Raw genomic sequence first — 14,284 nt, 5'->3', positions numbered from 1 at the left:
CTGCAGCGGGGCGGGACGTGTTGCAAAACGTGCAGCGGGTTGTCCTCCCCACCAGAGGCGCTAGAAATGGTTTAGTAGTCCGCGGTGCCAGACGGTTGCTAGGCAGCGAGGTTGTGATTTGGATTCCGGTGAGTTGGGAGAGAGACAGGCAAAGCAAAGGGGTGACCGAGAACAGCAGCCTACAAGAAGGTGAGAAGCATTAAATGTGCCATGTGCAAATATGATGGGTGAACAGTAGGCACAGTAGAACAAGATACCGGTTTGTTTCTTAGAAATAAAAAGATACAGATATAGGTATATAATCGTTATGGATAGGGAAACTTTCCAGTAGCTTCTTTTAAGTGATAGTATCATTTGCTATTGTATTGTATTGTATTGTATTGTATTGTATTGTATTGTATTGTATTGTATTGTATTGTATTGTATTGTATTGTACTGCACTGCACTGCACTGCACTGCACTGCACTGCACTGCACTGCACTGCATTGCATTGCATTACTTAGTCAATCAGTCAGTCAGTCGGTTATTCTGGAGGATGAAACATGGTGAACAGTTGCAGGAACCGGGGATGGCTAGTCTAAGAGAAAGACTAGGAGTGACTTGAGAGCAGAGTCTTTCAAGATCTGAGGAGCTGTCACAGGCAGAAGGGGGTGGACCTATTCTCCAAAACACCTGAGTGCAAGACAAGAAGTAACAGATGGAAAATTATCTAGGAGAGAACCTAGAACTAACGAGAAATATTTTGACTGTGAGAACAATGAATCAATGGGTGCTCTGTCACTGGAGGTTTTGAAGAAAAGAGGGACATCCATTTGTCCAGAATGGTTTGGGGTCTCCTGCTTGAGCAGGGAGGTGGAGTAGACTTCCAAAGTCCCTTCCAATTCTGTTACACTGTCTTAGTTAGTTAGTGTCATGCCCCTGGTGGAGACTGACTCTGAGGAAAAGGAGGAACAGCCGATAGGGAGTGGAAGTGTGGCTCTGGAGGTTGTGGAGGAGGCTGGGGAAGGGCAGAGGCTGGCTGAGCAGTCAGAGGAGGACCCAGGCCCATCCCCTATCCATCCTAGGGCACGCAGGGAGGAGAGGAGAAGGGAGAGATGTGGTCTACTCAGGCGGAGAGGGCCTTGATCCTCTTCATGGGCTACAGCTGTGACAACTGCGAACAGGCCAATGCTGGAAACAAAGCGTAGAAATATCTCTAGTTTATGTTTCCTCTCTGAGTTTAGCGTCCTTCCCAGTGTGTGTCCTGATATCTGTGGACGTCTTCCAGCCCTTAGCTTGCCTGGTTTGTGTTGTCTTTTACTCTTTATAATTTAAACTGCATTTCCTCCTTCTTGTAACTGCTTGTGTGGGAGTTTGTCTTCAATCAAGGATATTTGGAGCTTGGAAGCAAAGTGATAGAATTAAAGGGGATTTACCTGTTTTTTGTGACTGTGTTTATTTTGTAGCCCATCCTGGGTCATCACAGTTAGTATGTTTGTATATTCTGAAATGATTTTTGGTGGATTTTAAAAAATTAATCTCTATTTTATCTTTAAATGGAAGTTACTTTGTATAATCTACTTATAGGCCCTCATTTCCCTGTGGAAGAAATGGTCAAGGATTATGGTGTTGGTAGCACCCAGGACCAGTGAAGATTATTTCACAGTGATTCTAAAAGCATCCAGGCAGGTGCTTTTAGAAGCTTTAAAACAAGACACAATAATGAAAGATGCCTCTTTGCTATTGACACACAGCAGTCCTGTCCCTGATTCTAAGGCTCCACTTACTTGATTGATGGTTATTGACTGATGAATGGAGCAGTCCTAACAGAGAGAATCAAGTGACAGATCCAAAAACAGCCCATGAGCTTCTGCTACTCAGGATAAGAATTTCCAAACACAAGGAAATTAATTATAATAGTTTCAGAGAATGTGTAGAGGTGCACAGACCTGGTCTCCCTCCCAGCAGATTCAAGGCTGACTTCATCCATGGTTCAGCATGGATGAAGAAGCTTAATTTCTATGCTGCATGAATACACCAGACTTAAACCAATATAATCCTGTTTTTGCTCCCCGACTTGAAAATACATCAGTACATAAAATCTTACTGTCTTGTGGCAATAAATTTCAAGTTTATTTTATCATTCCATGTTTCCATAATTTACATAGATGAATTCAAAGGAGACAATTTTTATCACTATTGGTATTACAAGTTACCTTACTTTATGGGTATTCGAAATGATTTACAGGAATTCTCTTTTTTGGAAGAAGAAGAAAAACGCATGTCAATGCTATTTAAATTTATAGTGAAACTATTAGGGGAAATAGGGAGAATTTGCAATAATATAAATACGCAGGAAATTTAGGATAATTAAGAGTAATGGATTAGATTTAATCTTAAGTTGAGCAGAGAGAAATGAGTAGAATCTAAGTTACATTTATAATAAATTCTATGAATTTCAGCAGAACTTGAGTAAGCCTGGATTCATCCCATTCTTGGAAGCAAAAACATTGTGCAAATATTTGAAAAATTATTCAAGTGTTTACATATTTATAAATTTGTCATTAACTTTTATTTTCTGTAATTAATGTTTGTGATGTAGGATGCCTCATCTCTGTCACGCTACTGTACCATTATTGGCTGGCATTCATGAACATAATGTGGTTTTTGTCATATATACTTCAGAATGCAATCCTTGCAATCCATGTATCATGAAAGAACTTCTTATAAGAACTCTATATTCACTGGGTAGCAGACTAATGGATTCCATGTTCAATATCATCTGGTGTTCCAGCAAGGTAATGTAAAAGTTATGAAGTGGAACAAAATAGCTCTTTCATTCTAGAGCAGGGGTCCCCAACCCCTAGGCTACAGATCACTACTGGGCCTTGAGTCATTCACAACCGGGCCGCAGAACAGGCACGCACATCCCCACTTGCTCAAGAAGTTTGGGGAATGCATGTGTGTGGCTGTTACCGCTCGTGCATAACTATCCCCTCTCTTCTTCCTTCCCTGCTGGTCCACAAGGATGGAAAGGATGAGGAACTTTGCTCTAATGCTATTTTTCAACGTATTTAAGAAGAACAGATTGAGAAGGTGGGCTGAAAATCTCTAGCCCTCCTAAGTATGCCAATGTGCTGCAAATTCATTGGCAACATCCATTTTCCTCTCCCGGTTCATGGAGACCTAATTCTAACCCTAAGTGGGTTTACCCTCCAATGGGATTTTGCCATGTATATAACATGAACTGGTAGAAAAAGTGTGCTGAAAAACTGAGCGCCCTCCTAAGCATACGGATGTGCTGTGAATTCATTTGCTACATAACTGTTACTCTAAGTGGGTTTATACTGCAATAGTAATAGCATTTAGACTTATATACCACTTCACAGTGCTTTACAGCCATTTACTGAGTCAGCATATTGTCCCCAACAATCTTGGTCCTCATTTTACAGATCTCAGAAGGATGGAAGGCTGAGTCAAACTTGATCCTAGTGAGATTCGAACTGCCAAATTGCAGGCAGCTGGCAGTCAGCAGAAGTAGCCTGCAGTACTGCATTCTAACTACTGCGCCACTGAGGCTCTGGTTAGGGTGGGGAGTTGGGGGACTCGCTTAAAAATATGTTCAAAATATAACAACATTTTATTCAAGGGTGTAATGTTTGAAAGATGCAACTTTGCAATAGCATTTCTGTTTTGATCCATTGAAGAGGCAACTAATTTCTTCTCCAGGTATTAAAGTGGCAGAATGAATTGGTAGAATGTTCCCTCACCAACATCATGGATGCAGCTTCTTGGATCAGAACTCTGCAGATGAATAGCAAGGGAAAAGCCAGTGCCTGGAATGCCATTGAAGAAGCAATAGAAAATCCCAGCTGCCAAGCAATATATCTGTTCACCAGTGGATTGGCTGAAGGCTCTGTGGAAGAAATCTGTAGCCACCTTAAAGACACAAAACAATTGTGTCCAGTGCATATTGTGCAATTGATAGAAAATAGAGACAGCAATAAAATTAGCGGTCAAAAGCTATTGGAGAAAGTAGCCAAGATGTCTGGTGGTACTCTCCAAGCAATTGATGGAGCTTCCTGTGAGGTAAAAAGATAAGTGTGGTCGTGCTGAATCAGATCACTTGATTTGGGGGAACTGTGATAACTATTGTGACTCTTTGATTAGGGAAAGAAAAGTAGTCTGACTTGTTAAACTACATTCATTTGATAACATTAAAATTTAATCTGTTGAGTTAGTTCTACAAAGGTTCGTTTTTTTTTCTTTCCTTGACTTATTTTGATGCTTTTCTGAACAAAAATAAAGAACAAAAATAATCACTAAAATAGAAAATAAAATCATAATTAATGAAAAAAGGTAAAAGCTATAAAATTCATATTTAATTTAAAAAACAAATATAAAGATACTGTGTGTATATTAAAAGATGGGAGGGAAAGAGGAGGAAAAAAATAGTAATACCATAGGAAGCTCTGGTTGAAGGAGTAATCCTATGAATCGTGATAGAAAATCCTTCATAAGCATCAGGGAGTCAAAGGAAAGCATTCAGACATATTGCAGAGAAGAATTGTCTTGCCATTCATAATATGACCCTTTGATATTCTTAGTCACGAAGGAATGAACACATGAAATCAAATAGTTGGAAAGGACTCAAATACTGTGTAGTTTTACCAATCTCAGTTCCCAGAAGAATGCAAAATTATTGCTCTCTAATGTCTTCCATCCTTTTAGGATAAGACTGGCTGTAATTTAGGTTTTCATCATCCTGGTAGTGTCGGCAATCATCTCGGCTTCCCTCCGCTGACGGATCATTGCACAAAACTGTAAGTTTGGGCACCAATGGATTTTAATGTTATTATTAATTATTTTATCATTGTTAGAATGGAGCCAATAGGGTTGATACTTATTAGTAATCCATTTATATCAGTAATCCCAATTCTCTGGTGAGTGATCTTGCACTTCCTAATGCCTGTTGCTTTCCTCTGTGACAGGTTTCCTTTGGGTGCGTGGGCTCCAGATACTTGTAACACACGTCTAAGAAGTTCCGTACAAGAGAATTTAGGGGACGGTACCACAAACAGCCATCATTTGCTGAGGGGGACACGAGTTCTTGCCAGAAAACAGACAGATGGCTATTACTATCTCAGTCATATTGTCCAAAAGGTGAAGGTAAACTGGTTTGCCTGAATTAATATTTTTCACTTAATCATCTCAATACATAATTGGTTTTCTGTTGAGGACCTATAGATGCTGCTCCATTGACTTCTTCCACTTTTTCCAGACATGATTAATTATTTGTCTTGTGTCTTATATAAGAGTACCATTTTATAGGTGACTCTTTGAACCAGGGTGGTATGATTTTAAAAGGTGCTGGATTAGCCATTATTTTACAACACAACTTTCTTCATAGGCCTGACACTATAGAAATCAAATTGGAAATGGGAGCTCTTGGGATAGCAACCTAATGAATAAAACACAGTGCATATCATAAAAGCTTTGGGGGACTGTATTTGTATTAAAGGCCAGGCTAGACAAAGCTTTTGCTACTACTGAGGAAGGTAAAATAGGAAAGTTGCACATTTTCTCTTCCTCGAACTGCCATGAGCCATTCAAGAGAAATAATCTTTCTAGAAAAAGTCTACAGAGATTCTCAGTCATCTAGGCCATGATTGTCCCAAAGGTGCTTTTTTCAGGAGACAACTGGAGTTTCTTGTTTTTTTCTTTGAAGACATTTCGCTTCTCATCCAGGAAGCTTCTTCAGCTTTGACAGGATAGTGCGGAATGGAAGGATGTATACTCCTTGCAGACAGCTTGTCATTTGCATCCTTTTAGAGGGTCATTGAAGCACTTGGAGGTTTATCTGTGTCCTCAGGGTCACCTGAGTAGACAGGACACAGATAAACCCCCAAGTGCTTCAACAACAATGAAAAAACTACAGGATAAAGTTATTTGCTAAGGCTCAGGTGAAATGTCACCTACTCTGTTTACATTTCTTCAGTTTGATGGTTGGGCTGTGCAAACCGCTTTAAGAATAATATACTATAAAGACATAAACTTAGTGTGTGTTTTGCTTTGAAACTGAAATATCATAAATATCTCTGTTTATATATTGGGGACTTGTGCTTCAAAATGAAGATGGTCAGTATAATGCTATACAGGCTTAAGGGGCACGATGGCTCAATGGTTAGAGATGCTGGAAAGCTGAAAGCCCAGGTTTGAGACCTGAGTGCCGCATGACAGGGTGAGCTCCCATTACTTGCCCCAGCGCCTCCCCACTTAGCAGTTCGAAAGCATGAAAATGTAAGTAGATGAATAGGTACCACTTCAGCGGAAAGGTAGCAATGTTCTGTGTGCCTCAGCATGTAGTCATGCTGGCCACATGACCATGGAAGCGTCTTTGGACAATGTTCACTCCCTTGGCTAAAAAAAGAAGGTGAGCATTGCCCCCCTAGAGTTGGACATGACTGGACAGGGGAAAGATTTACCTTTATACAGGTCTACAGGGTGCTATTTCTGGCTTCATTTCACAGAATTCCAATGAACATGTCCTAGTTGAGTTTGAAAGATGCCAGCGATCACGAAAAGGTAAGGGTCCATTTCGAAGACAAGAAACACCTCTCTATGACATCATCCATTATGATGATGCCAGGTGGCAGCCATTATCTGCAGGAGATGGGACCCTTGCTCCATGGGACAAGAACAGCAAACGATATGGCCCAGGCATCGTTCTCCAAGTAGCAGAAAGTTCAGATTATTCAGGTATGGCAAAATTTTGCCTTCTTTCCATTAAATATCCATTGCACTTTTTTTAACAATCCATGACTACCCTTGCCTCCTTTCCAAAAGGGGAGGGCTATGCTTGAAAAAAGAAATTAGAGGAAGGTGGGGAAATGGGACTGCAACTGCTACTTTCTTTCCTGTTACTTTTCCTCGCAGGCATCCAAAATGTATTCAGTTTACAAGAGCATTCAGAAAAGGACAGCGGTTACCTGGAATAAGTTTTATCAATGGTTACAAAAGAGAGGGGAAGGTCGGAACAAAAAATAGTTAGGATGAAACGGACCTAGACTGTGAATACTGTACCAATAATATGAATGTTCATGGTTTAGCAATATCTTTGTATGTATGGCCGAGAAATGCCAGAATGGTTGCACTTGTTTGATATTTATAGGTGTAAACAATAAAAATATATTTTAAAAAAGAAAGAAAAGGACAGTGGTGTTTCTTTGCAAATGTTATATAGATTTTAAAATAGCCAACTGTAGAATAGCTGACTTTTCTTGTTGTTGTTGTTGTTATTATTATTATATAATTTAATTATAAAGAAAATATATCCTTGGGTAGGAAATACCAATGATAAAATAATTACACTCTAAAATAGTGGTAGATAGTCACCAGGGCAAAACTACTCAGCCTGTTTCTTGCTGAGGAAAAGGGGTTGGCAAGTCAATGATTGAAACAGTTAACTTAAACCTTGTGAAAACTTAAACAATTCATTCTGAACCCCCCACTTCGCCCCAAATTGCCCATTGATTCTGGTGACACAATATTGGGTAGGGGAAAAAAATGTTACAGTACAAGACAGCTGTCTCTCCCTTGTTGACTATCCCTGGAAAGCTGCCAGCTGAGAGATGAATACACAGAGGAGTAATATCTACTGATAGGAGCGGCTGGAGCCCACCTCTAACTTAGTAACGAGACAGATGGTGTTTTCTTCTAAAATATGGCTCCGTGTTTCCCTTTACAGCTTTCCAACATAGCGAAGTGCTGATTAACTTCTGGAATGGCCGGACCAAGACAATATCAGCAGATGTCGCTGTGAGGATCTCTCTTCCGTTATATGAGCGCATTGTTCTTGAGCTTCAGATGCCATTGAGAGCCAGGCAGATGTTGGTGGAGCAGAATCCAGATTATCCTTCTGTTGTGCCACCTGGATACCGGGCTTCTGGAGCTTGCAGGCATAAGCATTTAACTTGGATGCCTTGGCCTCAGACTCAAAAAACCCATTGTAATGGAGTCTGCGGGAGCAATACCCGTTTCCCTCCTTGGTCTTTCTGCTGCCCACTACAGAATCATAATACATCTTCAATAAGTTCAACACGGGCAGAGGATACTTGGATAGCAAAAGTCAGCTCATCAAAAGAGGAGCCGAGCAAGAAGTTAGAAGACCAACTTTCAATAGGCAGACCTCCCACTTTGGAAAACGATAAGGATGCAAAAGGAGATTGCAGCAAGCTAAAGAAGGAAACAAATTTAGCAGGTGCCAAATCTTGGGAAGAGAATGAAACCAAAGTTGCAGAACCCAGTGAGGTACAAGATTATGTTGGTTAGCTTATAGCTCGCTTCTCCGGCAAGAAGTCTCCCCACTTCCCCATTCCCCAAAGCAATTATAAGCTAATTGCCAGATATTGTTAAAAAAATTCCTAAGCTGAACATCCTAGGATAGTTAAGTATTTCCATCCTTATCAACTTTGCTGTATTCAATGGGGCTTTTTAATTTTTGATAGGATGAGAAAGTGATGGATTCAGAAGATACGACAAACAATACTGGAACCATGGTTGATATAACGACCAATGCAGGCAAATGGATGACTCAACAAAACCAGAAATGTGTGCAACTATATTGAAAAAGATGTGGGGAGTTTTGGTGACTTATTGATAGATATTGAAACTAACGTATCAGCATATTTTACTCTAATCTTTTGGACTCGTTCAGCTTTTTTCTGCCAATATAAAGAGAAGGTCAGGAGATCTGTTGATGTCACTAATCAACAGAAGGGCTTCTATTGCCCTCTCTCAGGGGAACAATATTTCTGTGTATCTAGTATCGAGGCTCCAGGGATGCTAGCCTGAGCATCCCTTTGTCTTTGGATTTGTACACATATAATGTTGCCATGGCTACATCACATATTGATGCAGATGTTTAGTTTAGTTTCATTGCACCTCTTACAACGAAATCAAGCACCATCTTCAGTGCATATCATGACCATGAAAATAAACACAAATACACATCCTTCATACTGCACACATTGAATTGAAAACCCCCGACACCGCACCAACACTGCACTATACAGTAGAATACAACAAAGCTACTGCCCTGGGATAGAAGCTGTTTTGCAGCCTATTTGTCCTTGTTTTTTATTATTCTGTACCATCTGCCAGATGGTAATAGTTCAAAAAAAGGGTGCCGAGGATGAGATGGATCTTTGAGAATGTTTTGAACTTTCTTAAGGCAGCGGGAGCTATAAAGCTCTTCCAAAAAGGGGAGAGGGCAACCAATGATCTTCTGGGCAATGACATTAACCCTCTGGAGTGCTGTCCTATGTGATACTTTTTGTACTCATTTTCTTTTCTGATGAATTATAAGATATGATTATCCCTGAGAAAAAGGTTATTGCTGAATCAGTCCTTAACCTCAATGTTTTTTAAAAGACATCAAGGGAAGGATGTTTCATTAAAAACACAACACATTCAAGAATAACCAGTACTGTAGAAGCACTCTCATTTTTTTTTAAAAAAAGGGGAAACTACACTAAAGGGATTACTGTAAGCAAGAGTGGGAGACACACAACCTTCAATTATCAACTAAATCCTAAGACAGCAAAACCAAAGGGGAGGAATATTGGTGGTTGTTACCAGAGTAATATCTGAGGAGCCAGTTTTTTCATCTCTTCAGAGACATCAACCACATAAAAGGAGCGTACCTTAGACCAAGTAGACATCTATAGCTCCATGATGTTTCCCCTTTTCAGATCAATGTCTTCATATTATCTACACTGTTATTGTTATTTACCTGTGCAATGAATATAATTATTTTCTATGTCAGTTTTTTTACAACCCAACTTGAGTGGATCTTCAACCCAGCTTTCCCAAAGAAATGCTTCTCAGAAAACTTACTTGGCCAACAATTCCAAACTCCAAGCAAAGCTTGACTGGGTGGACAAGTCACTGAAGAAAGATCGTGTAGCTATTGAATCTGTTTTGCACATGAGAAGGAGCTACAGTGCACCACCATCTGGACAGGTGAGAACACTCTTCCTTTCATCTATATATTGCAGGGAAGGGCAACTTTTGAAGACCACAATTGTGTACAGTTCATTTATGAAATACTAGGCCTAAACTGTCTGAGGCAGTGGCCCCCAACCTTTTTTGTGCCACGGCCCGGTACCGCCATCAAAAATGATCCGTGGCCCGGTACCGGCATCAGCACGCATGACAAGGCAAGGCGAGCCGAGCGACCGGCCAGCCAGCCGTCCCCCGCTTCTCCCCGCCACCTTCAACTCCTCCTTTGTACCTTTGTTGATGGGCTTCGCTTCGGGACGGCTTCGGGACAGTCGCTTGGCTTGCCTTGCCTCGGGTGCTGAAAGAATCCTCGCGCCTTAGTTTCGTTCGAAGCCCCCCCCATTCAATGAAACTAAGGCACGAGGATTCCTTCAGGACCCAAACGCCGCTTTCCAACCAGAAAAGCTCACCCGGAAGCACTTTCTTGTCAAACAAGATGGCAGTGCCCAGCAAACCGGAGACCCGGAAGGAAATGTTCCACGGACCGGTACTAGTCTGCGGCCCAGTGGTTGGGGACCCCTGGTCTGAGGGACACCTTAGCTTTGCTTTGAGATGAAGACTAAGACTTGGAAAAACTTACCCTGCTATAAAAGGTTCTTTTTTTCAGAAATTACTGGAGAAGGAAGCCCCTTGGGATAGTCCCAGAGAAGTGAATGCCAACCCAGTTAAGATAGGCTTCAAACGGCAGAAGTGGGAGCAGAGACAGCTTAGGAAAGAGCAACAACAACAGGAAATCCTTCTCAAAAGAGAGATGCAGCTTGAAAATAAGAGGTAATGGAGCGATGTAGCTCCCAGATTGGGTAGAAGACAATAAACTGAAGCTACATAAATCTGGTGTGTCAAACTCACAGCATCGTGGTGGTGTCACGTGACATATCGGGACTTTTTCCCTTTGCTAAACTGGGTGTAAGTGTGGCCGGCGCATGACACATCTGGCCCGCAGGCCGGGAGTTTGACAGCCCTGACATAGATGTTCTGTGTCTTTTGTTTTCAGTTCTTGTGACTTATGGGAGATAATATTCTTTACAAATAGTATGTTCTTGCTTCAGCCATAGAATGGGAGATTAAGTTCTACCTAAGTCAAAAACTTGAGATCTCTTAGTCCTCACTGTAAAAATTGAAACAGTATTCATCACACATCATTCATTTGTTGGTAAAAATATATGAAAATGGAGAATTGTTAAAGGAATAGTAATCCGTTGTTTCAATTGCTGTCCATGAATAAGGTTACTATGGTTCCAATGGTGTTAGATTTGATCTGTTCCTATTTAGTATTTTCCTATGTATGCATGCTTTCCTGGTGGGATTGCATGAATCTAGATCATGTGAAAAATTAAACATAATTATGTTCTCTGAAATGATCTCATGTGAGCCTAACACTACAAAGACTTGAAAACTTAAAATGGGAATTCAGGAGTAAAGTTTCGTAGCTCAGTGTTTTATTTAGCATGCTAGGATGTGTTTATAAACAGGATCTATTTTTTTTTTTAAAAAGCTAGCTCATTTCTTAAACAGGCAGCAATCTCTCCAGAGGACATTGCAAAGCTCACAAAGGCTTCAGGAACAGAGTGACAGAGCTGAGCGGCATCTGGAGCAGCTCCGAGGGGCAAAGACAGAGAGAAGAAGGCAGGAATCCCATTTTCAGGAAGAAGAAGGAAAGAAAGAAAACCAAAGGAGAGAATTCTTAAAGGCACAGCACAAGCAGAGAGAGAAGCAGCTGGCAAAACATAATCGAATGATTGATGGTCAGGAAAAAAAGAGGCTGGTGAGAGCACAAGTCTGTTTTGTCTTTTCCAAAATTCTGAAAATTTTCTTGGGGGAAGCGGGGGATAAATTAGGGATCAGGCATAATCAGGAACAGTTGCTACCTTCGCCAAAGAAAATGTAACTCTCTACTCAGATAAATATTATGAGGTAAATATATGGAGAATCAGATTCATTCGTATAGATCAATCTGAGTGCATTTGAGGGCTCAGAAGTTGAAAGTGGGGTGGATTAGAAATGTTGGAAAGAAATTAAATGATATGAATATTTAAAGAAGTAAGTGGCTTTCTTAATTTTTAATCAGAAATTCTGCTCAGAACCCCATGCTTGGAAATGTTGAGGGTTAATTATTCAGAACTAAGCAAATTTTGTTTGTGTGTGTCTTTGTGTGTACCCACAGATGCACATATATACAACTACAAATATGTATATAAATATCTGTACTCTAATTCTCATGCAAAATGGTGCATCATAGGGCAACAATTTTTGAACAGAACTGCCTAAATTAACCAATAGACTCATTTAAAGAATGCATCCCAAATCCAGGACCCACGACTCCCAAGGGATTGAAATCTGAGGCAGTTGTGGCTATTTCAATGCTACAAGCTGCTGCTGGAGTCACGTGATCTTCATTTTCAAAGTTCTGTGAGTTTCCCAGCCAATCTGATAATCCCTGCTGAGGATAAATGACTTCCCTGTTGGGTAGGAAAGAGAAAGGAAAGGAGAAGGAAGGGAGGAACAGCGCGGTAAGCATAACCAAATTCCTGCTTAATTACTATTCCAAAGCATACCTTATTACTGAAATTTGCTACTCTGTTATGTTCTAGCAGCATTTGAATTATTTGGAACGTTGAAGCAGCTTAGCCGATTTGGGATGAGTTGTCTTCTTCACCAGTTAAGCTTCCATGCTATGTTTTTTTTCATTTATTTTTCTTTCAGTAATTTTTAAAAGATTTTTATCTTGCCCTTTTTATATACAAAGCAATGTGGCAATCATACCAATATTCCTTCCTCTGTAGGGATTATGTGAGATTAGTTGGACTGAGAGAGAGAGGCTGGCCGAAGTCACTCAATCAGCTTTCATGCCTAAAAGAGGACTAGAATTCAGTCTCTTTTTTCTAGCACCTTAACCATACCTCTCATGAAATCACATTATTTTGTTAACAAGTTTGATGCAATAAAATGTTTTTTGAAAAGATGTGATAGAAGAGCTGCAAGTATGTAGAATCATGTATCCTTACAATTTATATTGACTGTTTCCTAGTATGATTTGATTGCTTATTGTGCCCTATGACTATCAAGTGTTGTACCTGATGATTCTTGACAAATGTATCTTTTCTTTTATGTATACTGAGAGTATTTGCACCAAGACAAATTCCTTGTGTGTCCAACCACACTTGGCCAATAAAGAATTCTATCTATCTATCTTAAATAATCTTGTGTTCTTTTCTGTAGGCACTTCTCAGGAACAGAAAAGAAGTCAGACAAAAGAATGCAGAAATTGCCCTGAAGGAACAGATTGCAGAAAATAAGAAAAAGGAAGCTGTCAAATGCCAGTTGTCCCATAAGCGAGAGCAGGTTTTACAGAATAAAGAAAAGGAGATGCAGATGCAGAAAGGACTCCTACAGTATCTCAGGGAACATGATCTCTTATTGCTCCGTGCTTCTATGCTACCATAGAATAAACCAATTTCTGCAACCAAGCTACTAAAAGTGTTCACAGACAATGCATTGTGAAATAGTTCTGAGTCTGAAGCTGATGCTTAAGAACTGGAGAGGATGTATCAAATGATCATTGCTTTTCACCCCAATTTTAATTTTCTGGTTCATCTTAGTTATCTTCAAGCCACTTTTTTCTGATTTTCATATTTCATTTCAGTTTTGCTTCAGCTTACTTCTTGAGAAACTGCAAAACTTCCTGCTCTTTCCAATACCACCTGAAGCACCTTTGAAATACATATTAAATTTAGGAAGAATAGCACCAACCTCTTGAAATTTAGTCTTGTCTACAAATGTATCCCAATATAAAAATAAATTCTTCAGATGTATTTGACTAGAATTTATCCCAATTAAAAGTAAATATTTCAGATTTATATGACTAGATTTATTTGCTGCCAATACAGTTCAGCTGTTTTCCCCTTTTTAAAATTCTTTTGGGAAGAATGATCATATATACATGTACAAGTAAGAGTTTTTTAAAAATGTATTTCCTTTTCCCTTCCCACACTATATTAAAGTTATTTCTCCCCTTCAGATTATCCTTTTAATCATCAAGGTATTTTAAAGTAACTTGCCTGGAGTAAAACTGGGTGATTAAAAATAATATTCCCTTCCAATCACTAAGTGCATTAAGCAGCCTTAAGCCTGTTTCACTTCTCTCAACCAAACAGCAGATAAAAAAGGATAACCTTAAAATGTACTAAAATTAACAGGGTATGCCAGGCCATAAGCTTGATGCTAACCTGCAAAGTTCTTAATG

General features: G+C 39.8%; 1 protein-coding gene across 3 annotated transcripts; it reads left to right on the top strand.

Moving 5' to 3' along the window:
- The first annotated feature begins 64 nt into the window (after positions 1–64).
- On the top strand, positions 65–13,619 carry LOC113438040 (uncharacterized). Of its 3 annotated transcripts, XM_087934966.1 has the most exons (12): positions 65–189; positions 2,582–2,777; positions 3,709–4,068; positions 4,711–4,802; positions 4,971–5,148; positions 6,510–6,738; positions 7,727–8,289; positions 8,487–8,589; positions 9,806–10,002; positions 10,649–10,812; positions 11,557–11,806; positions 13,261–13,619. In XM_087934966.1, the coding sequence occupies exons 2-12, from the start codon at positions 2,583–2,585 to the stop codon at positions 13,483–13,485; spliced, it is 2,556 nt and encodes an 851-aa protein (XP_087791092.1). In that variant the 5' UTR covers positions 65–189; position 2,582; the 3' UTR covers positions 13,486–13,619. The 3 variants fall into 3 exon arrangements, with proteins under 3 accessions (XP_087791092.1, XP_087791090.1, XP_087791091.1); XM_087934964.1 differs by lacking the exon at positions 65–189 and having other exon boundaries at positions 2,479–2,777; positions 4,971–5,142; XM_087934965.1 differs by lacking the exons at positions 65–189; positions 13,261–13,619 and having other exon boundaries at positions 2,479–2,777; positions 11,537–11,623.
- Positions 13,620–14,284: the final 665 nt, after the last annotated feature.

The sequence above is a fragment of the Pseudonaja textilis genome, chromosome 5, assembly GCF_049901715.1.
Source record: "Pseudonaja textilis isolate UNSWEBS1 chromosome 5, rPseTex1.2, whole genome shotgun sequence".
Classification (NCBI taxonomy): domain Eukaryota; kingdom Metazoa; phylum Chordata; class Lepidosauria; order Squamata; family Elapidae; genus Pseudonaja; species Pseudonaja textilis.
Note: the sequence above shows the minus strand (reverse complement) of the source record. Positions and strands in the feature narration are given on the sequence as shown.